The sequence below is a fragment of the Hyperolius riggenbachi genome, chromosome 8 (genome assembly GCF_040937935.1).
Source record: "Hyperolius riggenbachi isolate aHypRig1 chromosome 8, aHypRig1.pri, whole genome shotgun sequence".
NCBI classification, from domain to species: domain Eukaryota; kingdom Metazoa; phylum Chordata; class Amphibia; order Anura; family Hyperoliidae; genus Hyperolius; species Hyperolius riggenbachi.
In genome coordinates this window covers 6,571,537-6,597,164 of record NC_090653.1, presented here as the reverse complement: position 1 = coordinate 6,597,164, position 25,628 = coordinate 6,571,537, and the positions used below count along the sequence as shown (strand labels likewise).

General features: G+C 45.3%; 1 protein-coding gene across 1 annotated transcript; it reads left to right on the top strand.

The window, feature by feature from the left end:
- Nucleotides 1-427: 427 nt before the first annotated feature.
- Nucleotides 428-2,137, top strand: LOC137528453 (piggyBac transposable element-derived protein 4-like). The gene has a single exon (XM_068249748.1). It carries the CDS (start codon nucleotides 428-430, stop codon nucleotides 2,135-2,137), a length of 1,710 nt encoding a protein of 569 aa, XP_068105849.1.
- Nucleotides 2,138-25,628: the final 23,491 nt, after the last annotated feature.

Below are 25,628 nucleotides of genomic sequence, written 5' to 3'. Positions count from 1 at the left end.
CACAGAGTCAAATATAATAAACAATGTGATTGGCCACAGGGGGAGGGAGAGGAAAAAAAATAAAAATGACACAAATTATCTGATTGGCCACATGGGTAGGGAGGCAGAAATGAAAACAAAAAAAAATGACAAGTGATCTGATTGGCCACAAGTAGCATTGAATTGAATACAAGTTAGTTTGTATTCAATTCAATGTTGCCATTTGCTCTCTGGAGACCGTGGCTGCTGGCTGTTTGATCTGTGAGTTGCTGATTGATTGATTACTGATTATTGGATACCCGTTACTGATTTTTGCCTGGATTTTTGACTATTCTCTTTGCCTTCTCCCTGCACTGATTTTGCCTGGACTTTGATTGATTTACTGTGTACCGATTTTTGCCTGGATTTTGACAACTCTCTGCCTGCCGTTTTCTGCCTGTAGTTTGCTATGGCGTCCGCTTCAAGAAGGCAGCTCGCTGCGGAATCGCTGGTGGAGTTGGAGGACAGCGATTTGCAGTCACTGGCGGACTCAAGCGACAGTGACGCACCTGGGGACCTCTCATCCGACCCAGGTAGCGACAGCGAGAGTGATTCCATCACCACGGATGTTAGCGATGTCCGGGTCTGGTGCCCCGTTGACCTTTCTCAGGCACCGCCACCGCCCCCCCGTTTTCCTTTTACTGGGGAGCCTGGCCTGAAGAAAGTGTGTGAGCACAACCCCCTGGCCTACCTGCAGCTCTTCTTTGATGAGGCCGTTATTGAGAAGATTGTGGAGGAGACTAATCGTTATGCCTCCCAACAACTGGCTGCTCCACGACGCCCCTTCTCAAGAAGCAGGACCTGGGAGCCGGTCACCAAAGAAGATATTTGGCTATTTTTGGGACTTATCATTCTGCAGGGGGTGGTGGGGAAGCCCCTGCAGAAGTGGTATTGGACCACCAACAAAATGATAGCGACCCCGTTCTTTGGTACGGTGATGAGCGAGTACCGGTTTTCGCTCATCATGAAATTTCTCCATTTCGCCAATAACGACACCTTTGAGGAGTCCACTCACCCTGCTCCCAAACTGAAAAAAATCTGGGAAGTGTACGAGATGGTGGTGGAGAACTTCAGGACCACGTATGTTCCAGAGCGGGATATATCCGTGGATGAGAGCCTGATGGCTTACAAGGGGAGGCTGAGCTGGCTGCAATTTATAGCTTCTAAGCGGGCCCGCTTTGGAATCAAATCTTATATGTTGTGTGAGTCTTCAACCGGGTACATCTGGAATACAGTTTTGTACACCGGAAAGGGAACAAAGTTCAATCCCCGGTTCAGCGACTACGGAGTGGCGACAAGTTCCGTTTTATCACTTGCTGAGCCGTTACTGGACAAGGGATATTGTGTCACCACGGACAATTTTTATTCTTCCCCGGAACTCTTTGAGATCCTCATAAAGCGTCGCACTGATGCCTACGGCACAGTTAGGCCGAACAGGCGGGAGATGCCTACATCTTTTGGGAAGCAGAAATTGAAACCAGGGGACATAGCTGCTTGGCAGAAAGGAAAGATGCTGGCTCTCCGCTGGCGGGATAAAAAAGATGTTTGTCTCCTTTCCACAGTCCACGACACCTCCACTGTTCCCACCAAAACGAGAGCAGGAAAGGAAATACAGAAGCCGCAGGTTGTGGTGGACTACAACCAAACAATGGGTGGAGTGGACAGAGCGGACCAAGCAGTGACATTTTATCCCGCAGTCCGCAAGCAGCAGAAGAAATACTATAAAAAGATATTCCGACATCTTCTGGAGCAGTCTCTGTGGAATTCTTATATACTCTACAAGCAGCGCAGTGAAAGGCCAATTACTCACGCGGACTACATATGGAGGATGTGCGAGTGTATCTGTTTGCGGTACCAGACTGCCACAGATGCCAGAACTGGGCGACGTGCCTCCTATGTCGTTAACCCGGAGCGACTCACTGGCCGGCACTTCCCGGAGCACATACCTCCCACCGCCAAAAAAAACACACCAACCAGGACATGTGTGGTGTGCTGCTCCAAGACTGATGAGAGGGGCAAAAAAGTCAGGAAGGAGTCGCGCATCTACTGCCCTGACTGCAATGTTGGACTCTGTGCTGCTCCCTGCTTTAAAACTTATCATACACGGGAGGTGTACTAAGTATACATGTACATAATGTGTATAATTATCTTCTTGCTGCCTTATTTGTACAGTTTTCCTATTTTTTCAGTTTATTGATAAATTTTATTATTTCAGCAAATTTGTGTTCCAGTCTTTTATTTATATGCAGAATGTCTACCAGGCCTCTATTCTGATATATTTTGGTGAGTTAAGACTTAAGAATTGGAGGTCTAAAATTCTTGAAAAAAAAATGTACCGCTTTTGACTCCTAATTCCAGACAGAAATGAACCGCCAGGGAGGTTAAGCAGCTACAGTGCAAATTTTACTGGAATGCAATAGATTGGCATTGCTCCAATCTATACTTCATCTTTCTTCTCGCTCTTCCTCTGCTGCTCCTCTCTGTCAAGCTCTTCATTGGCTGCCAATTACCCAGAGGATACAGTTCAAACTCTTAAAGGGAACCAGAGACGCCAGAAAAAAGATTTTATACATACCTGAGGCTTCCTCCAGCCCCATACGCATGGATCGCTCCCACGCCGCCATCCTCCGCTTCCTGTATCCGGGGGTACCAGGTCCCGTAGTTTCGGCCAATCGGCCACTCGGCGTCAGCAGCGGCCAATTGTCCGCATCACAGGGGCTCCCAGCATACCCTTACGCGTGCCGCTGCATACTGCACAGCCACATGCGTAAGGATATGGAGGGATCCCCTGATCATGCGGACAATTGGCGGCGTCCGCCGGAAGTGACGGGACCCGGTACCGGCGGATCCAGGAAGCGGAGGACGGCGGCGTGGGAGCGATCCAGGCTTTTGGGGCTGGAAGAAGCCCCAGGTATGTATAAAATCTTTTTTCTTTTTCTATGTCTGGCGTCTCTGGTTCCCTTTAACTCTCTCTCCACAATCTCTCTCCCCTGTACATCTCCCCACTAGTTTCCAGATACCAACCCAACCGCAATCTCAGAACTGCACATGACCTTTTATAATCTTACTCTACAATTACCTCCTCACATTCACGTATACAAGACTTCTCACGTGCTTCACCCCTCCTCTGGAATCCCCTGCCACAACATATCCGTCACTCTCCAACCTTTGATATCTTTAAACGTGTCCTCAAAACTCACTTTTTTCATCAAGCGTACGCTCTTACTTAGGTCATTTCTTTTTGACCTCTGGCCAAGTTGTGCTTCCTACCAATTGACCTAAAAAATAATGCCTTTAGGTATGATTATTGTATACTACACCACCTCTTGTGCCCCCTCCCCATTCCTTTATATTGTAATCTCGCAAGGGCATGGCTCTCTCACCCTTTTGTGTCTTGAAATGTGTTATACATTTATTCATATTCATTTTGTCACTGTACCAATTCTGTATTTTATATATTGCTGTATACCATTGTCTGTATTATGTACCCCATGTTTGTTTCTTTCCTTGTGCAGCGCCACGGAATATGTTGGCACTTTATACATGAATAATAATAATAACAACAACAACAACATTACATTGATTGTAAACTGGGCCAATCAAAATTGACAGATTGGCCTAATTGCAAGCTGCATATACAGTGGGATGCGAAAGTTTGGGCAACCTTGTTAATCGTCATGATGTTCCTGTATAAATCTTTGGTTGTTACGATAAAAAAATGTCAGTTAAATATATCATATAGGAGACGCACACAGGGATATTTGAGAAGTGAAATGAAGTTTATTGAATTTACAGAAAGCGCACAATAATTGTTTAAACAAAATAAGGCAGATGCATAAATGTGGGCACTGTTGTCATTTATTGATTCCAAAATCTTTAGAACTAATTTTTGGAACTCAAATTGGCTTGTACACAGGTGTATCCAATTATGAGAGAGTATTTAAGGAGGTCAATTATAAGTTTCCCTCCTCTTTTAATTTTCTCTAAAGAGTAGCAACATGGGGGTCTCAAAACAACTCTCAGATGAGCTAAAGACGAAGATTGTTCCCCATCATAGTTTAAGGGTAGGATACAGAAAGCTGTCACAAGAGCTGTCTGTTTCCACAGTTAGGAACATTTTGAGGAAATGGAAGACCACAGGCTCAGTTCAAGTTAAGGCTCGAGGTGGCAGACCAAGAAAAATCTCGGATAGACAGAAACGATGAATGGTGAGAACAAGCAGAGTCAACCCTCAGACCAGCACCAAAGACCTACAAAATCATCTTGCTGCAGATGGAGTCACTGTGCATCGCTTTACCAGGGGGGTGGTCAGGCCTGGGCTCCACAAGACCTGTGATGGTGCCCTGTGGTATCTGACTATAGATCTATAATGCATATAATACACTGCGAGCCTGGGCTCAAACGTTTTAAAGGAAAAAAGATGTAAAGGTGTATATTACAAATGTTACTGTTCGTTCATGCACAAATCCATCCACAGATTATAGAAATGTAGTTCAGTGCATAAAATTGAACACAGAAGGGCCCAGAAGAATGGCAGGTGGTGTGCTTGTATCAGGCCAACCCCCAGTGTCCAACTTTGCCTTTAGAGAAAAAACAAAAAAAACAAAAAAACAACTTTACGGTTGACAAACTTTTTGTCACAACTGTAAGTTCTCTGACGATTAACTTCCTTGACTAAAACGTTCCTTTAATGGCAGATCTTTCACAACTGAATGTTTCTTAGAGAAGCAATTACAATTGAAAGAGCTTAATCAAGAAAGTAAAATGGTACGACAAATAAAATTTAGTGTCATGTGGATATTAATGTCTGATCTTTTAAACAAGCTTTTCCCGAAGCATATTTTAAAAGAGAAGAAAAATAATTGCTCATTTCACGGAAAATTACTTTAACCACGCAGTTTCACACTTAATGCTTTTATGAAAAAAAAAGTTGAAAAAAAAAACATAATCAATGTCAATCAGTCGGACAATCAAAGTCTTTTGATAAATCGGGCTGATAACTCAGTGGGATTCTAAGTCATTTAAATGCGAACTCCAGGAGTGCAGCTTAAGAAATTATGTTATCCATCAACTCCCATTAAGACGTGTTCTGTGCCAAAATATACATATATACTTGCTCCTTCCACATACACTGCTAGAAGTAAGCTACCCAAAGGATGCAGCACCAAGGAAGGGCTATACAACTAGTCTAGAGGAGGAGTTACGTTGTGACATTATCATAGTTACATAGCTTCATAGTTGGGTTGAAAAAAGTCATCCGTCTGTCAGGTTTAACCTACATCAAATAAAACCTAATTATCAGTGCTGTTGAAAGTATCCTTACAGTGTAGCAGAGATGAAGGACCCTAAGGCTAATTTCACACCAGGACGTTGCGTTAGAGGGGGCGTTAAGGTCGCATAACGTCCCCCTAACTCAACGCCTGGTGGTGCTGGATCTGGACGTCAGAGTGAGCCGCGTTGTGCAGCTCACTCTGGCGTCAGTTATGCCGTGATGCGCACTCTTGTGCGCATGCGGCATCACGTGGTCCCGCCGGCCAATCGCCGCACAGAGCGGCTGCTCCAGGATGTAAACACTGCACGTCACAACATGCAGTGCATAATAATTAGCCATGTGCCTGGCCGCTCTCCGCTCCTCCCCAACATTACTGAGCATGTGCAAGCAGTCTAACGCGGCTCAACCGCGTCCAAAGTACTGCATGCAGTACGTTGTCTTGTGATGCAGCGTTACAATGTAACGCAACGTCCGCACTGTGAACAGCCTCATTGATTTTTCATTGCTGTGCGGTGGGCTGCGTTACAGGCTGCTCTAACGTGCGCCTGTAACGTCCCACTGTGAAACCAGCCTAATGTAGTTTATCATATACATCAGTGGGAACATGAGAATAGGCGTTTTATCCTGCACTGCTCAGACTGTGTGTAATAAGCCCTGATAAAATCTCTGACTGATCAGTCAGTCGTGACTTTGCTCAAGAATCTCTGTAGCTGTGAATAGCTGTGAGGCTGGGAACACTTAGCAGAAACTCTAGCATTGCGGAAAACGCTTCGTTTTTGCTACTAATGGAAGTCTATAAGCCACTTGAAAAAATGCATATCCGTTTTGTATGCGTTTTGAAACATGCGTTTTTAAAAACGCTGGTTTTGTTGCATAGTTTTCAAAAATGCATCAAAAAAGCACATAATGAAAGTCAATGGGAATGCAATGTATTGTTTTGTATGCGTTTTTCATGCATTTTTATATGTTTTTTTTTTCTTCTTTTTAAAGTTTTCTGATGTATTTCCACTTCCTGTTGTCTTCCTAGTGATTTGTATAAAACACAACGTAAAAACACATGGAAAATGCATACAAAACACACATGCATTTTGTATATGCGAACTGCCAGCGCGTAAAAATGTACGCAAAACGCTAGAGAATGCGTATGCAGGAATAAAACACAAACACATAAAAAATGCACTAAAATGCACTACAAACGCACACATAAAAAATTCTGGCCTCTGTTTTCCCCTTTCTGTGCACAGCATTAGGGCTGCTCAAATCCGGATCCGGGAGATACCCGGATAGTTGCTATCCGGATATCTCCCAGTAAACCTATGCGGGCTGGGCGGAGGGTCAAGCTTACCTGTCTGACGTCTTCTTCGTCCATCCCTCAGCGCCTCCCACAATGCGCTCCAAGCGGCGGTCACGTGACTACAAGCACTTCCTCCTTCCGGGTTGAAGGAGGAAGTGTTTGTAGTCACGTGATGCGCGTGGACTGCATCGTGGGAGGCACTGAGGGACGGACGAAGAAGACATCAGACAGGTAAGCTTGACCCCCACCCCCCTCACGCCCAGCCCGCACATTTTTACTGGGAGATATCCGGATAGCAACTATCTGGGTTTCTCCCAGATTCGGATTTGAGCAGCCCTACACAGCATTACAGACAGCTGATGGGAGGAGTCTCAAGCCCACCCCCTTCTGGCCTCTGTTTTCCCATTCAGTGCACAGCAGAATAACAGGCAGCTGATAGGAGTAGCTGCTTGAGCTGGAGATAAAAAACAACACATAAATCGGTACTGCAGAACAGCAAAAACAGCAGGTATAGCCTGTATTCCAAATCTATTGGGGGATATGTTTATTTTGTGTGTACTCGTTTATGTCTGGTTTCCTTTAAGCTACATGGTGCTCACTGCAGTGATGTAGGGGGGGGGGGGAGGGGGGGAGAAGAGGATCCACTCACCTTCCTGCCGTTCCCCCGACGATCAGCGTTCCCCTCCGCTCTGGCTGGCATCTCTGCTGTATTGACGCTAAGTGCCGGGTCCCGGCTTGATGACGTCATCAAGCCACGACCCGGGACTTAGTGTCAATACGAGTCGGGAAGCCAGCGAGAGCGGATGTGTCTACAGCTGCTCGTCGCTTGAGCCTGGGAGGTGAGTAAAGGCTGCTGGTGAAAGGGGGGACACCTGGCCATCCAGAAGGTGGCCACAGTAGGGCTGCCTGACCCCCCCAAACGTGCCACCCCCCCTGCATGTAAAATGCCTGGTCCTTAAGGGGGGGTAGGCAGCCGGTCCCGAAGGGGTTAAAGATCCGATCTGCCGTGACGGTCATTATCAGCGCTTGTGGTTAAACATTGTTAGCGTGATCACACGCCTCTACCCACATCACGAGATTGGGGAAAATAATTGCTCGTCGCTCAAGGAAGATGTCATGGTGGGTTTGGGACTTTAGACTGAGTTTCCCACATCCAGAACAGAGACCTGCATCCACCTAGTGCTCACATATCAGTCAAGTGGCCTCCACCAAAACCACAGATGTGGTCAGGTTTTGATTTGCAAAACAGAGGGAACACTTTTATTGTGTGCACAGCTTAAAACATGCAAAGGAAGAAAGACTTACATCGCAGGTCCATGCAAACTGGACCCAGGTGCATCAACCAGCATCAAATCTGCACGCATAGTGCTCAATGGCAATGCAGCAACAACATCAGATTACCCATTCTCCAACCGTACCAGTTCTGGTCTTGTGTTGTTATTAGGGGTATTGGAGAACAGGGGCAAATAAGGGCAATATATATTATAATAATCTGAACATTTGTATAGCACTTTTCTCCTTTCGGACTCAAAGCACTCAAGAGCTGCAGCCACTGGGACGTGCTCAAGAAGCCACCCTGCAGTGTTAGGGAGTTTTGCTTTGAACTCCTTACTGAATAGATACTTGACCTAGCCAGAATTTGAACCCTGGTCTCCAATGTCAAAGGCAGAGCCCTTAACCAGTACACTATCCAGCCACCATTATACATTGTACCTGCTGCTGGTGGTAATCCGTGCTGTAACTGAGCACCATCCATCCCACTTGCTACATTGGTTAGTATTGGGCTCCATAAATTGGTCTAAAGCGGTCACCTGATGTGCCACCCAGGATGCACCTTGGTAACAGCATCATGGCATTTGTAGTAGGAGCCTGCAGTAAGAAGCTCCAATCAGAGGTCGCTAGCTGCATTGATTTGCATTGGGCCCCTGTCATTGGCTTAAAATGGTCACGGGACATGCTACTCAGTTTATTAATTTGTGCAGCGTCATAGATTTGTAGTAGGAGCCTGACAGGCCCCTAACAGAGATGGCTAACAGGTTATATACGACTTGGTACTTAGTCAAACTATTGTGGGCAAATTAATATGGGCACAGCATTACTGTATTTGCCATGGTCATGTTGACTGTAGCCACGCCCATTTTATCTCCACAGTGCCACCCCATGTAGCCCCTCCCCTTTTCCCTCCACTCCTGACTGTCCCTGCTTTTCCTGCATAGGGAGGGAGTGGTTCTGACATCTAGTCACATCTTCCTACAGGTGCACAATTCAGATTGTCACCTGTCTGTGTTTCTTGATCAACCACATGAGCTTTGAAGGTGTTCTGCGCAGAAAGACGTAAAGCTATCCTAGTGTTACGATGAAGCCAGAGTGTCGAGTGAGTTTACAAGGTCTGGGTAAATCATGTAACATAATAAATGTATTAATATATTACATAGGCCTATTTGTTTCTTACAATGGCAAAAAAATAACCTCAATAAATCACAACACATTATAATACAAATGAACAAGGACTTGATTTGATATAAACTTATACAAATGTTGATTTTGCAGATTTCTTGAGCAAGAAGCAATTAGAGAGGAGAAAATAGTGGCATTCTCAGACTCAGAGCAGGCCTGGGGGAGAGAGGGGAGAGGCGGCAGCAAATGATACCACTTAGTATGCAAGCTCTGTGCTCCTGTTTAGAAGGGAAATCTCAGAGAGGCCGGGTCCTGGAATATCCATGTGTTCTCAAAACAACGGCTTCTACACTGCAGCACACTGCAGAGGACAGAGGCAAACCCCAGCTCCATACACACTGCACACTGCAGAGGACAGAGGCAAACCCTAACTCCGTGCACACTGCAGAGGACAGAGGCAAACCCCAGCTCTGTACACACTGCACACTGCAGAGGACAGAGGCAAACCCTAACTCCGTGCACACTGCAGAGGACAGAGGCAAACCCCAGCTCCGTACACACTGCACACTGCAGAGGACAGAGGCAAACCCAGATTCCGTGCACACTGCACACTGCAGAGGACAGAGGCAAACCCTAACTCCGTGCACACTGCACATGACCAGGGCCGGCGCTACCATAGAGGCAAAGGAGGCAGCTGCCCCAGGGCCCCAGAGCTTGTAGGGGCCCCCAGTGGCTACAAGAGGAAAAAAAATTCAAATTGGCCTTATAGTTTTTGAGAAAATCGATTTTAAAGTTTCAAAGGAAAAAAAATACACATTTAAAAACCTGCCGACTTTAATGGTTAATAGCAAATCCACCTTAAATGCTAGAAACCCTAAATTTGCAGGATATGTTAAAGAGATCATTAGGAATAAGAGGAAAAACAATTTTTCAAAAAGACCTTATAGTTTTTGAGAAAATCGATTTTAACGTTTCGAAGGAAAAAAGTATACTTTTAAATGAGGTGGCACTTTTAGTAGCAAACCTAACGGTAGTGTAATTTTACACGCATCAAACGAAAGAGCAATACATTTCCTGACGGGGTTTCCAGGGGGTCTATACGCAGCCGCAGCGCTTTGGCCAGGGATCGCTATACAGCCGCAATATGGCTGTATGAAGATCCCTGGCATTTTTTTCTATTTTCCCAATTTTTTTTTTTTATGTTTAGAGTGTGGGAATTAAAAAAAAAAATTATGTGGGGTCCCCCCTCCTGTTGTCCCCCATGCAGGCTGGGATAGCCAGAATGTGGAGCTCCGACCGATTGGGACTTCACACCCTGACTATACCAGCTGCAAAAAAGGTCCTCTAATGCCGATTTTTGTTCCGGGGTATATGTTGCGGGGGCCCCCTAGGTTTATTTTGCCCTGGGGCCCCATTGTTGCTTAAACCGGCCCTGCACATGACTGGCTGCAAAGGACAGAGGCAAACCCAGACTCCGTGCAAACTGCACACTGCAGAGGAAAGAGGCTGACTCCGACTCCATGCAAATTGCACACTGCAGAGGACAGAGGCAAACCCTGACTCCATGCACACTGCAGAGGACAGAGGCAAACCCTGACTCTGTGCACACTGCACACTGCAGAGGACAGAGGCAAACCCCGACTCTGTGCAAACTGCACACTGCAGAGGAAAGAGGCTGACTCCGACTCCATGCAAACTGCAGAGGACAGAGGCAAATCCTGACTCCGTGCACACAGCACACTGCAGAGGACAGAGGCAAACCCTGACTCTGTGCACACTGCACACTGCAGAGGACAGAGGCAAACCCAGACTCTGTGCAAACTGCACACTGCAGAAGAAAGAGGCTGACTCCAACTCCATGCAAACTGCACACTGCAGAGGACAGAGGCAAACCCTGACTCCGTGCACACAGCACACTGCAGAGGACAGAGGCAAACCCCTACTCCGTGCACACAGCACACTGCAGAGGACAGAGGCAAACCCCGACTCTGTGCAAACTGCACCCTCCTCTCACCCACATACGTGTTACATCCAATTACTTATTTAATAATATACAAACCTTGAGAAGTCATTGAAGACCATTCCTAATATCTGTTTTTTTTTTTATTCATTTTTTCTTCCTTCCAACAGATGGCGTCCAACAGAGGTACAGAATGGGATGATTTGTGTCCCATGCTAAGGAGCTAGAGCAGTATCGGTTAGGCCAATCCTGATCTATTAAAGTGCACCTGAGATACAGGGAACAAAAGAATGTTTACTTACCTAGGGATTCTTCCAGCCCCCTGTAGTCTGTCAGCGCCCTCTGGGTCTTTCCGCTCCCCTTCATTGCGCCCCTGTAAAGTCTGCAACTACTGCATATGCCCATTCCTCGCCATAAGCCCCCCAATACTCCTCCTGTGACAGGGAGCCTTCTGCACACACGCAGTTTGTAAGACTTGTAGGTCTCCTGCCCGGAACAGTGCAAGTGCAGCGGCCTGTTGGAATGGCATGCTTAGGAGAACGCATGGGGAAGCATGTGATCAGTTTGATCAGCTGACAGATTTGTAAAGTTATGATTTGCTTTGATGACTTTCTGGTTTATCACATGACCATGACCAACGAATCCAAGCCTTAAAAATCTATCAGCTGATCGAACTGATCACATGTTTCTCCATAAGTTCCTCTAAGCATTGCCATCCCTAGTGGCCTGCAACACAGCTGGGTTACAGACTTCACAGTAGCACAGCAGATCGGCCTGGGAGGACATTGAGGAACCTGATGGTCTACAAGGGGCTGGAGGAAACCCCAGGTAAGTTCTACTCCTTGTCCTTCTGTCTCAGGTTTACTTTAAGATGATTTGCTTACAATTAAACAGAGGATCCAGTTCAAACTCCTACCCCTAACCTACAAAGCTCTCCACCACAGTCTCTCTCCCCGGTACATTTCCTCACTTGTTTCCAGATACAAACCCAACCGCAATCTCAGATATGCACATGACCTTATTTTATCCTCTTCTAGAATTACCTCCTCACATTCACATATACAAGATTTCTCACGTGCCTCACCCCTCCTCTGGAATGCCCTCCCACAACACATCTGTCACTCTCCTATCTTTAAACGCTCCCTCAAAACTCACCTTTTCCAACATACATTTGCTCTAACTTAGGCCATTCACCTTTCGTCCTTGTATCTATTGTTACTCCTTACTAAATAACCTAATCGTGCACTGCCTGCATATATACTGTATACATTTTATTCATCATGTTACATCTGGCATTGTAATCAGCAGTTCTGTATTTTGTACCAGTGTCCATATTTGATGTATATCATCGTCTGTATCATTATGTATCCCTTGTTTGTTTTCCCACGTTGTACAGCACCACGGAATATGTTGGCACTTTATAAATAAATGAATAATAATACTTTTAATAAAGACAAGAAACTGAAGTTTTTATTTGACAGAATCCTTGGTTCAGCATCCACTACTTCTAAGGCACAGAACAGTCATTTGATTGGTTGCTGTTTGGAATGGTGGCGTTCTGATTTTATTGTTGTTATTATTAATATTTATGTATTTATTGTTTTTTAAGCACCCTCCATCATATAGACCATAAATCAAGTGTCCATTGGCGTCCGCCTCATTACCCCTTCCCATCAAATCCACTGATTGTCTGGGAGAGGATTTTGTAATCTTTCAGCTAAATCTCCTTTTTTCCGCAAAGTATCAGAAATTAATTTAAAAGGCGGCTTTTGTCAGTCTTGCCATGCAAGTACGGCATCATAATGTCCCTTTGGGACATTTTATATTATTTATTGATGGAGGTATTTTAATAAGTTGTAAAATACCAGTAAAAGTCGTGGTGCTACAAGGGACTTCTGGAAAAGTCAATACAATCCAATTATTATTGTCCTTGCAGAGAACAAGTATTACATTTCAGCTCATTGTTTGAGTAATAAGGCGTTCTTTGAAGCGTGTGCAACGTGTATTTAAGGGGGGAAAGAATAAATAACGGCAGCTGAGGCAGGTTTGTATATGAGCCTTCAGCAGAAACAGGCATAGGTAACACTGGGAACGATGGCGTGATTTACAGACATTGAGGGACAATTGACTTAAATGGACCCGCGGCAAATTAAGTCATTCTATTACCGCCTGATTTCCAGACTGATGGCCATTTCATCTCCAGCCATATGTTCATAACATTAACACTTGAGAAGGTGCCAAATTATTTGTAAATAATTTAGGAAGTCGGAGGATTAATGAATTCGCTGACTTTGCCTTCCTTGCCAAAAAACAAAACTTGTGCCGTTTGCAGCTTGTTTTATGGGATTCAGAGGTGGACAATTTTTCTCATGTTCTTGAAAATTTAATTTTCTTTTTTTAAAGTGATCTTCAATTGGTACAATCTGTATCCGTAATGTCCGTATGAAATTTTACTTATCATCCATTTAAAGAGACTCTGTAGTGACATATAGCAGAATGCAGTAAAGAGGCCCTGTAGTGATATATAGCAGAATGCAGTGAAGAGGCCCTGTAGTGACATATGGTAGAATGCAGTAAAGAGGCCCTGTAATTAGTGTTGGGCGAACAGTGTTCGCCACTGTTCGGGTTCTGCAGAACATCACCCTGTTCGGGTGATGTTCGAGTTCGGCCGAACACCTGATGGTGTTCGGCCAAACTGTTCGGCCATGTGGCCGAACTAAGAGCGCATGGCCGAACGTTACCCGAACATTCGGCTAGCGCTGTGATTGGCCGAACGGGTCACGTGTAGTGTTGGGCGAACATCTAGATGTTCGGGTTCGGGCCGAACATGGCCGCGATGTTCGGGTGTTCGAGCCAAACTCCGAACATAATGGAAGTCAATGGGGACCCGAACTTTCGTGCTTTGTAAAGCCTCCTTATATGCTACATACCCAAAATTTACAGGGTATGTGCACCTTGGGAGTGGGTACAAGAGGAAAAAAAAATTAGCAAAAAGAGCTTATAGTTTTTGAGAAAATCGATTTTAAAGTTTCAAAGGGAAAACTGTCTTTTAAATGCGGGAAATGTCTGTTTTCTTTGCACAGGTAACATGCTTTTTGTCGGCATGCAGTCATAAATGTAATACATATAAGAGGTTCCAGGAAAAGGGACCGGTAACGCTAACCCAGCAGCAGCACACGTGATGGAACAGGAGGAGGGTGGCGCAGGAGGAGAAGGCCACGCTTTGAGACACAACAACCCAGGCCTTGCATGAGGACAAGAAGCGTGCGGATAGCAATTTGCATTTTGTCGCCATGCAGTCATAAATGTAATACAGATGAGAGGTTCAATAAACAGGGACCGGAAACGCTAACCCATCACAGATGTTCATTGTTCATGTTACTTGGTTGGGGTCCGGGAGTGTTGCGTAGTCGTTTCCAATCCAGGATTGATTCATTTTAATTTGAGTCAGACGGTCTGCATTTTCTGTGGAGAGGCGGATACGCCGATCTGTGACGATGCCTCCGGCAGCACTGCAACAGCGTTCCGACATAACGCTGGCTGCCGTGCAAGCCAGCACCTCTATTGCGTACATTGCCAGTTTGTGCCAGGTGTCTAGCTTCAATACCCAATAGTTGAAGGGTGCAGATGGATTGTTCAACACAGCAATGCCATCTGACATGTAGTCCTTGACCATCTTCTCCAGGCGATCGGTGTTGGAGGTGGATCTGCACGCTTGCTGTTCTGTGTGCTGCTGCATGGGTGTCAGAAAATTTTCCCACTCCAAGGACACTGCCGATACCATTCCCTTTTGGGCACTAGCTGCGGCTTGTGTTGTTTGCTGCCCTCCTGGTCGTCCTGGGTTTGCGGAAGTCAGTCTGTCGGCGTACAACTGGCTAGAGGAGGGGGAGGATGTCAATCTCCTCTTTAAAGTCTCCACAAGGGCCTGCTGGTAATCTTCCATTTTGACCTGTCGGACTCTTTCTTCAAGCAGTTTTGGAACATTGTGTTTGTACCGTGGATCCAGAAGGGTATAAACCCAGTAATTGGTGTTGTCCAGAATGCGCACAATGCGTGGGTCGCATTCATTGCAGTCCTAGGCCGAATAGGTCATAGCCTAGGGTCACAAAAACCTGTTTATTTGGGCTATTTCAATGGTAGTGATGGTGACGTACATAAATCTCAGCCATGGCCGTTAGCAACGTCTGAATTTCACGAAATGTCTCATGCAGGTAGAAGACATATTGTTAGACTTGGATTCCAAAGATGGGGTCCCTACATCTCTGCAAACCAGAGTTACAGGGGTCCAAAATTGGTAAAATCCCCCATAGGCTTTCATTGGGCCTCCTATTTACAGTTCCAAAATCTCACATCTTTTCAAAGGGCAAATGATCAGCAGTGGCAAATTTTCTAGCATTGTAGGGACCCTTAGGGGGAACATGACTGGTGAGTTTCGGGCCCCTAGGCCGAAGAGGTCATAGCCTAGGGTCACAAAAACCTGTTTATTTGGGCTATTTCAATGGTAGTGATGGTGACGTACATAAATCTCAGCCATGGCCGTTAGCAACGTCTGAATTTCACGAAATGTCTCATGCAGGTAGAAGACATATTGTTAGACTTGGATTCCAAAGATGGGGTCCCTACATCTCTGCAAACCAGAGTTACAGGGCTCCAAAATTGGTAAAATCCCCCATAGACTTTCATTGCCTCCCTATTTCACTTTCCAAAATCTCACATCTTTTCAAAGGGCAATGGCTCAGCAGTACCAAATTTTCTAGCATTGTAGGGACCCTTAGGGGGAACATGACTGGTGAGTTTCGGGCCCCTAGGCCAAAGAGGTCATAGCCTAGGGTCACAAAAACCTGTTTATTTGGGCTATTTCAATGGTAGTGATGGTGACGTACATAAATCTCAGCCATGGCCGTTAGCAACGTCTGAATTTCACGAAATGTCTCATGCAGGTAGAAGACATATTGTTAGACTTGGATTCCAAAGATGGGGTCCCTACATCTCTGCAAACCAGAGTTACAGGGCTCCAAAATTGGTAAAATCCCCCATAGACTTTCATTGCCTCCCTATTTCACTTTCCAAAATCTCACATCTTTTCAAAGGGCAATGGCTCAGCAGTACCAAATTTTCTAGCATTGTAGGGACCCTTAGGGGGAACATGACTGGTGAGTTTCGGGCCCCTAGGCCGAAGAGGTCATAGCCTAGGGTCACAAAAACCTGTTTATTTGGGCTATTTCAATGGTAGTGATGGTGACGTACATAAATCTCAGCCATGGCCGTTAGCAACGTCTGAATTTCACGAAATGTCTCATGCAGGTAGAAGACATATTGTTAGACTTGGATTCCAAAGATGGGGTCCCTACATCTCTGCAAACCAGAGTTACAGGGCTCCAAAATTGGTAAAATCCCCCATAGACTTTCATTGCCTCCCTATTTCACTTTCCAAAATCTCACATCTTTTCAAAGGGCAATGGCTCAGCAGTACCAAATTTTCTAGCATTGTAGGGACCCTTAGGGGGAACATGACTGGTGAGTTTCGGGCCCCTAGGCCAAAGAGGTCATAGCCTAGGGTCACAAAAACCTGTTTATTTGGGCTATTTCAATGGTAGTGATGGTGACATACATAAATCTCAGCCATGGCCGTTAGCAACGTCTGAATTTCACGAAATGTCTCATGCAGGTAGAAGACATATTGTTAGACTTGGATTCCAAAGATGGGGTCCCTACATCTCTGCAAACCAGAGTTACAGGGGTCCAAAATTGGTAAAATCCCCCATAGACTTTCATTGTCTCCCTATTTCACTTTCCAAAATCTCACATCTTTTCAAAGGGCAATGGCTCAGCAGTACCAAATTTTCTAGCATTGTAGGGACCCTTAGGGGGAACATGACTGGTGAGTTTTGGGCCCCTAGGCCGAAGAGGTCATAGCCTAGGGTCACAAAAACCTGTTTATTTGGGCTATTTCAATGGTAGTGATGGTGACATACATAAATCTCAGCCATGGCCGTTAGCAACGTCTGAATTTCACAAAATGTCTCATGCAGGTAGAAGACATATTGTTAGACTTGGATTCCAAAGATGGGGTCCCTACATCTCTGCAAACCAGAGTTACAGGGCTCCAAAATTGGTAAAATCCCCCATAGGCTTTCAATCCCCCATAGGCTTTCACACCTAGGCTATGACCTCTTTGGCCTAGGGGCCCGAAACTCACCAGTCATGTTCCCCCTAAGGGTCCCTACAATGCTAGAAAATTTGGTACTGCTGAGCCATTGCCCTTTGAAAAGATGTGAGATTTTGGAAAGTGAAATAGGGAGGCAATGAAAGCCTATGGGGGATTTTACCAATTTTGGACCCCTGTAACTCTGGTTTGCAGAGATGTAGGGACCCCATCTTTGGAATCCAAGTCTAACAATATGTCTTCTACCTGCATGAGACATTTCGTGAAATTCAGACGTTGCTAACGGCCATGGCTGAGATTTATGTACGTCACCATCACTACCATTGAAATAGCCCAAATAAACAGGTTTTTGTGACCCTAGGCTATGACCTCTTCGGCCTAGGGGCCCGAAACTCACCAGTCATGTTCCCCCTAAGGGTCCCCACAATGCTAGAAAATTTGCCACTGCTGATCATTTGCCCTTTGAAAAGATGTGAGATTTTGGAACTGTAAATAGGAGGCCCAATGAAAGCCTATGGGGGATTTTACCAATTTTGGACCCCTGTAACTCTGGTTTGCAGAGATGTAGGGACTAGTGTTGGGCGAACACCTGGATGTTCGGGTTCGGGAAAGTTCGCCGAACATGGCCGCAATGTTCGGCATGTTCGGGCCGAACCCCGAACTCCCCGAACATCCCGCTTTTGGGGGCCCTATGGGGTCGCAGGCATAAGGGGGGAGCATGCCCCGATCGCGGGGGGGGGGTCGGAAATTCCCCCCACCCCCTCCGCTAGCGCTCCCCCCTCTGCCCGCTTCCCCATTCAAAAGTTAGGAAGTGAAACTGTACCTGTGCGGCCGGTAGTGGGTGACTGGCAGTGGGCGGCACTATGGAGAGACTGAGGAGGAGGAGGAGTCCGGAGAGTGACGCGTTGAGGGAGGCCGGGCAGTGGGCGGATCAGCAGTAGTACCGTACTACTGCTGATCCGCCCACTGCCCGGCCTCCCTCAACGCGTCACTCTCCGGACTCCTCCTCCTCCTCAGTCTCTCCATAGTGCCGCCCACTGCCAGTCACCCACTACCGGCCGCACAGGTACAGTTTCACTTCCTAACTTTTGAATGGGGAAGCGGGCAGAGGGGGGAGCGCTAGCGGAGGGGGTGGGGGGAATTTCCGACCCCCCCCGCGATCGGGGCATGCTCCCCCCTTATGCCTGCGACCCCATAGGGGGCCAGTATTCGGGCGAACAGGGCCCTGTTCGTGCCGAACAGGGGCCCTGTTCGGCCAGGCAATGAGCCGTTCGGGCGAACCCGAACAGTTTGGCCGAACACCACCAGGTGTTCGGCCGAACGCGAACATCACCCGAACAGGGTGATGTTCTGCAGAACCCGAACAGTGGCGAACACTGTTCGCCCAACACTAGTAGGGACCCCATCTTTGGAATCCAAGTCTAACAATATGTCTTCTACCTGCATGAGACATTTCGTGAAATTCAGACGTTGCTAACGGCCATGGCTGAGATTTATGTACGTCACCATCACTACCATTGAAATTGCCCAAATAAACAGGTTTTTGTGACCCTAGGCTATGACCTCTTCGGCCTAGGACTGCATTGAACGCGACCCACGCATTGTGCGCATTCTGGACAACACCAATTACTGGGTTTATACCCTTCTGGATCCACGGTACAAACACAACGTTCCAAAACTGCTTGAAGAAAGAGTCCGACGGGTCAAAATGGAAGAATACCAGCAGGCCCTTGTGGAGACTTTAAAGAGGAGATTGACATCCTCCCCCTCCTCTAGCCAGTTGTACGCCGACAGACTGACTTCCGCAAACCCAGGACGACCAGGAGGGCAGCAAACAACACAAGCCGCAGCTAGTGCCCAAAAGGGAATGGTATCGGCAGTGTCCTTGGAGTGGGAAAATTTTCTGACACCCATGCAGCAGCACACAGAACAGCAAGCGTGCAGATCCACCTCCAACACCGATCGCCTGGAGAAGATGGTCAAGGACTACATGTCAGATGGCATAGCTGTGTTAAACAATCCATCTGCACCCTTCAACTATTGGGTATCGAAGCTAGACACCTGGCACAAACTGGCAATGTACGCAATAGAGGTGCTGGCTTGCACGGCAGCCAGCGTTATGTCGGAACGCTGTTTCAGTGCTGCCGGAGGCATCGTCACAGATCGGCGTATCCGCCTCTCCACAGAAAATGCAGACCGTCTGACTCAAATTAAAATGAATCAATCCTGGATTGGAAACGACTACGCAACACTCCCGGACCCCAACCAAGTAACATGAACAATGAACATCTGTGATGGGTTAGCGTTTCCGGTCCCTGTTTATTGAACCTCTCATCTGTATTAAATTTATGACTGCATGGCGACAAAATGCAAATTGCTATCCGCACGCTTCTTGTCCTCATGCAAGGCCTGGGTTGTTGTGTCTCAAAGCGTGGCCTTCTCCTCCTGCGCCACCCTCCTCCTGTTCCATCACGTGTGCTGCTGCTGGGTTAGCATTACCGGTCCCTTTTCCTGGAACCTCTTATATGTATTACATTTATGACTGCATGCCGACAAAAAGCATGTTACCTGTGCAAAGAAAACAGACATTTCCCGCATTTAAAAGACAGTTTTCCCTTTGAAATTTTAAAACCGATTTTCTCAAAAACTATAAGCTCTTTTTGCTAAAAAATTTTTCCTCTTGTACCCACTCCCAAGGTGCACATACCCTGCAAATTTGGGGTATGTAGCATGTAAGGAAGCTTTACAAAGCACGAAAGTTCGGGTCCCCATTGACTTCCATTATGTTCGGAGTTCGGGTCGAGCACCCGAACATCGCGGCGATGTTCGGCGAACGTTTGCGAACCCGAACATCTAGGTGTTCGCCCAACACTACCTGTAATGACATATAGCAGAGGGCAGTAAAGAGGCCCTGTAGTGACATATAGCAGAGTGCAGTAAAGTGGCCCTGTAGTGATATATAGCGGAATACAGTAAAGAGGCCCTGTAGTGACATATAGCAGAATGCAGTAAAGAGGTCTTGTAGTGAAATATAGTAGAATGCAGTAAAGAGGTCCTGTAGAGACATATAGCATAATGCAGTAAAGAGGCCCTTCAGTGACATATAGCAGAATGCAGTAAAGAGGCCCTGTAGTGACATATAGCAGAATGCAGTAAAGAGGCCCTGTAGTGACACATAGTAGAATGCAGTAAAGAGGTCTTGTAGTAACATATAGCAGAATGCAGTAAAGAGGCCCTGTAGTGACATATAGCAGAATGCAGTAAAGAGGCCATGTAGTGACATATAGCAGAATGCAGTGAAGAGGCCCTGTAGAGACATATAGTAAAATGCAGTAAAGAGGCCCTGTAGTGACATATAGTGAAATACAGTAAAATGGCCCTGTAGTGACATATAGCAGAATGCAGTAAAGAGGTGCTGTAGTGACATATAGCAGAATGCAGTAAAAAGGTCCTGTAGTGAAATATAGTAGAATGCAGTAAAGAGGCCCTGTAGTGACCAGTAAAGAGGCCCTGTATTGACATACAGCACAATGCAGTAAAGAGGCCCTGTAGTGACATATAGCAGAATGAATATTTCGTATCCATGTGCAGTGTTGTGGGCCAGGATTTGTGCTGGTACGACAGGTGTCATCATAATATCAAACACCATTACTGCTTTGCGACCAAGATATTTCAGCATTCCCATTCCATGCATTCATCTGGAAATAAATTGAAAGTGCCATGCCGGGACACTGATTTTCCTCCAATTGGATAAAATTATCGGACCTAATGGTTTACCAAACCACAAAATCAAGCAGTGTATGGGCACCCTAGGGCTTCATACGCACAGGCAATTTTGAATGACAAATGACTGGCCAATTTTACCACCTCAATGTATTATGAAGGCCAACAGGTTTAAAAGTTTCCAGAGCCGAAAACCTTAGGAGAAACGAGGAGAGTAGGCATGTATAGTGAGTTGTCCCAATGGCCACCGCTCACCCCGTTCTCCTGTGTCCCCCTCCTTTCTTATCTAAATCTCCCCGGCGGCCTCTTCTGGGTTGCCCGAGTCAGGATCCACTACGCAGACACTAGCCTGGATTGCGCACGTCCTTCCGTGGACCGGACCGTTCTGCGCATGACGTCAACATGCATTTTGTTTCCCCGTCTGGACTGTGGCATGGAGGGTTGTTACTCTGCTGGACTGTGATCTGATGAGATGGAAGATGTCGGCATAATGAAGGGGTCCTGGTTATTTGGCATCAAAGGCAAAATAAATGATGAAAGCATTAAGTGTTTGCTTAAAACTCAAAAGATTTTGCTAAAGGGAAGATGATGATAAATGTGCCAGACCCTCATGCCCAAAATGATGAAAAAAGGTAGCATTGATTAGGACTTTGCATACAAAAGAAAGATTAAGGTTAGTAAGATTTAGGCTCGGTTCCCACTGGGGTAACCAGGGTAGTAAAACGGCATGGTAAACACATTCACTTAGTAGATGTACTACTGAGCTCTGTTGTACATCATTACCACCATTTTGCATGTTCGTTCAGTCCATTACGCCCACCACACAAATACTCATGTTTCCCCCAGCTGACTCCTATGCTTGGCCCCAAAACCAACAACAAACAGACCAGAGGCCGGCAGGAGCTCCCCATTGAATTACAAAAAAGACGAATACTCCCTAGTTAAAGGAAGACTTTACATTGGTCAGCCACGAACCAATGAGACTCCTCCCTGTTGCTAAAGATTCCTACCAGTCTTTTGCAATGCCCATGCTTTTGCCTGGCACTGATCTGTTTACCGGGACCGAGTGGAGGAGTCAGCAGCAGCGGAACCCCGGTGCGACATGAGTATTTGCATGTCAGCAATTGAGCTCTGCAATCAAAGCAGACGGATGATGCGGCAACCAGCTTAGTGAGAATGGACACTGTCTATTTTATAGGCTATAATTGCATCTGTGCACCTAACGTATTGAGTTCTGTCCCAGAAAAGGCAGCAGGTTCAGACTCTGCGTTCTGTTTGCCGCAACGCTTCTTCAAGGTCACATGTCCCCATTTACAAAAGAAATAAGATGCTCCGTTGCTGCCGAAGCCCACTTTAACATCATCAAAAAGTTATCAACTGAGAACTCTGCTTCCTAAACTAGCAGATGGGTTGTCACATCTGTGCCTGGAGAGGGGCTTCAACCTTTTCCGAAGAGTCCGTTTTAATTCTGGCAATTCCTACAGCAACTAAATTTAACAAATTTAATTTTAATTAGCCCACATTAAAACAATCAGACACCATGGAAGATTGATGATGAAATAATGCAAATTCCTAATGGAGAAATATTTTAGAAACGTTTTGTAATATTTTTAGCAGTCATAAATTGGACTTCGAAGATCCCCGTTGCTAATGGAGAAATATGGAGGACGTCATCTTCATCACCTTACAAAAAAGTAACAACTTTTTTTTGGAGTAATGCTTTATCCAGCCAGAGAGTAAAATCACCGGATCTGCATACTGGCTCTGTACCGGTAAGGCCGGTTTCACACTGCTTACTGGCGTTTTTGGTGCACCGTACCACCTCGCACCACCAAAAACAAGCCTTCGGGGATTACCGCATATTAATGCAGTAATTCCCATCGGCCAGCAGGCCAAGAAGTGAGGCTCTCTAGAGCTGAAGAAAGGAACTGCACGGAAGTAACGCACTGTCACATCCCTTTGTGAATGTAGCCTTCTTATACAATACAATACAATACAATACAATACAATAACATTTCTATAGCGCTTTTCTCCCATAGGACTCAGAGCGCTTAGGCTCTCTCAGATTCAGTAATTAGTAGGATGAAGTATTCACACAACAAAAGTTATATTTCTGCAAATGCCAGACTGAACAGGTGGGTTTTCAGTCTGGATTTAAACACGTTCTGAAAGTATTTGGGGAAAAGAATAACAAGCAAAACAATCATGCGCATGGCATTATTTTTTTTCTTAAATATATTTTTTATTAGTGATATAGCATATCAGAAATACAATAACACTTGTAAAAAAAAAATCTAATACAGAGAGTTTCACGCCAAGTCACTTTTTAAAGAGAATCTGTATTGTTAAAATCGCACAAAAGTAAACATACCAGTGCGTTAGAGGACATCTCCTATTACCCTCTGTCACAATTTTGCCGCTCCCCGCCGCATTAAAAGTGGTTAAAAACAGTTTTAAAAAGTTTGTTTATAAACAAACAAAATGGCCACCAAAACAGGAAGTAGGTTGATGTACAGTATGTCCACACATAGAAAATACATTCATACACAAGCAGGCTGTATACACCCTTCCTTTTGTATCTCAAGAGATCATTGTGTGTTTCTTTCCCCCTTCTGCTCTCATGCACTGAAGTTTCAGGCTGCTTTTTCTTCTTGCAAACAGCTTTGCCCTTGTCTGTAATCCTTAGTATGTGAAAGCCCAGCCAGCTCAGAGGACCATTTATCCAGCTTGTAAAAGATAAGAGAGAAGAGAGAATCTGCCATAATCTAAATAACACACAGGCAGTGTCCAGAGAGGGGCCTGGAGGGGGGAGATTCATCACGGAACCACAACACTGAAGAACTTGGCAGCCTTCCAGACACAGGCCGACAAGTCTGACAGGGGAAAGATACATTGATTTATTACAGAGACTGTTATAGTAGAAAGTGCTGCAGTAAGCCAGAACACATTAGAATAGCTTTTGGAACTTGTAGGATGATAAAAAACAGGATGCAATTTTTGTTACGGAGTCTCTTTAAGATTAAACTACAAACAAAAAGTGGCCAACTGGCCATACAGTAAGAGTTTTGAAATATTTACGGAGATATAATATAATAGAATTTCCACAGTAAAGAAAAATCATTGTCCGTTCCTATAACATGGTCCTCATATAATCGTCTTCCGTTAACTGTAGGCCCTAAATCCTAAAAATAATATTCTAAAATTAACCTAGAATCAGGCACACACATCCGAAATTATATAAGTAAAATTCTTCACCCCATTTTCCCCTTCATCAGTGATTTTAAGATTTCCTATCCCCTTCCTCATATTTCTAGTTTACCTAGGTAGCCCCCAATCTTACCCTTTAGATACCATGTAGTATTTTCGAAAAATGTCATCAGTTCTACAATGTGTTTTCTGTCAAAGATCTTTTCAATAAACTTTTGCCATGTTTTAAAGAATTTGGTGATAGTTTTAGATTTTTGTTGTTCAAGATTTAGACATTCTAATCATAGGAGGTGTTTTAGTAATGTAATAAGGTCTGGAATTCCTGGAGGAGAGTTATCTAGCCATCGTTTTAGAACCGCTTTTTTGGCCGCAAGTAGTACCAGGCACAAGGCATTATTTTAAAGTAAAAACAGATGGTAGCTAATAGCAATAATCATCACATAATTAACCAGTTCAGGACCACAGGCTTACACCCCCCTAGTGGCCAGGCTATTTTTTTACAACTCTGCGTACTGCAGCTTTAAAGCGGAATATAACCCTACATATCAACTTTGCCCTAAAACATTATTTACAGTATATTATATGCAACCAGCATTTTTTTTTACTAGACCAGCATTGGAAGGGTTACACACAGAGCTTTAAAGTTCCTGGAGAGAATTGCAGACGCATCCGAAGCTGACAAAGATACATTTTGTTTACATAAATGTATCTAAGTGTTGAATGTGACTCACTCTCTCTGACTGAGAAGGTGCTGGAGGACAACCAGAGAGTGTGTAACATTTATCACTTGTTACATTCTATGTAGTTAAATGTATCTATCTGAACTTCTGCATATCTCTCCACGGAACTTTAAACCTCTGTGTTTAACCTTCCAATGCTGGTCTAGTAAAAAAAAAAATGCTGGTTGCATATAATATGCTGTAAATAATGTTTTAGAGCAAAGTTGAAATGCAGGGTTATATTCCGCTTTAACAGTGTGCTGCACAGCCATACAACTTAGCAGCCAAATTAATCTAACCCCTTTTCTGTCCACCAACAGAGCTTTCTGTGGGTTCCGATCGCTGCTGCGGGCTATTTTTTATTATTGTTATTATTATTATTCTTTTTTTTAAATAAAAATGACTTTTTTCATTGTTTACTTCCTCCCCCCCCCCCCCTCCCTGAGCCAATCAGCATGATCTTCACTCATAGGCATCAGCCTATGAGAAAGCATCATTTGAGAGCCTCTTCTGGGGACAGATCAGTGATAGAGCCATACCCCGTATATCGCTGCACTAGATCGCAGCGCTGTACAACTGCTAGAGACACCCACTGCTCTTGACGCCGATTGGTGGTCCTGGAGGAGACACCTTCCTGATGCCTATCGGCATTGGGCAGTCAGGAAGGGGTTAAATAAGAGGATGAGAAGCTGTACCAGGCCAATAAGATTTCCATGGCATCCCTTTCAGACTGGAAACCCGATTATTAGAGTTCAAATTTGTAATTGGCCTCCTGTAAAGTGTGAACACTGAAGGCAACAGACGCCCCAAGTTTTGAACAATTTTAAGTAAAATTAAGTAAAAAGTAAGGTGGATGGTGGGCTGTTTGGTGG

What these genes read in the sequence shown, in the direction of transcription:
- LOC137528453 (XM_068249748.1), top strand. Translation starts at nt 428, where the DNA reads ATGGCGTCCGCTTCAAGAAGGCAGCTCGCTGCGGAATCGCTGGTGGAG.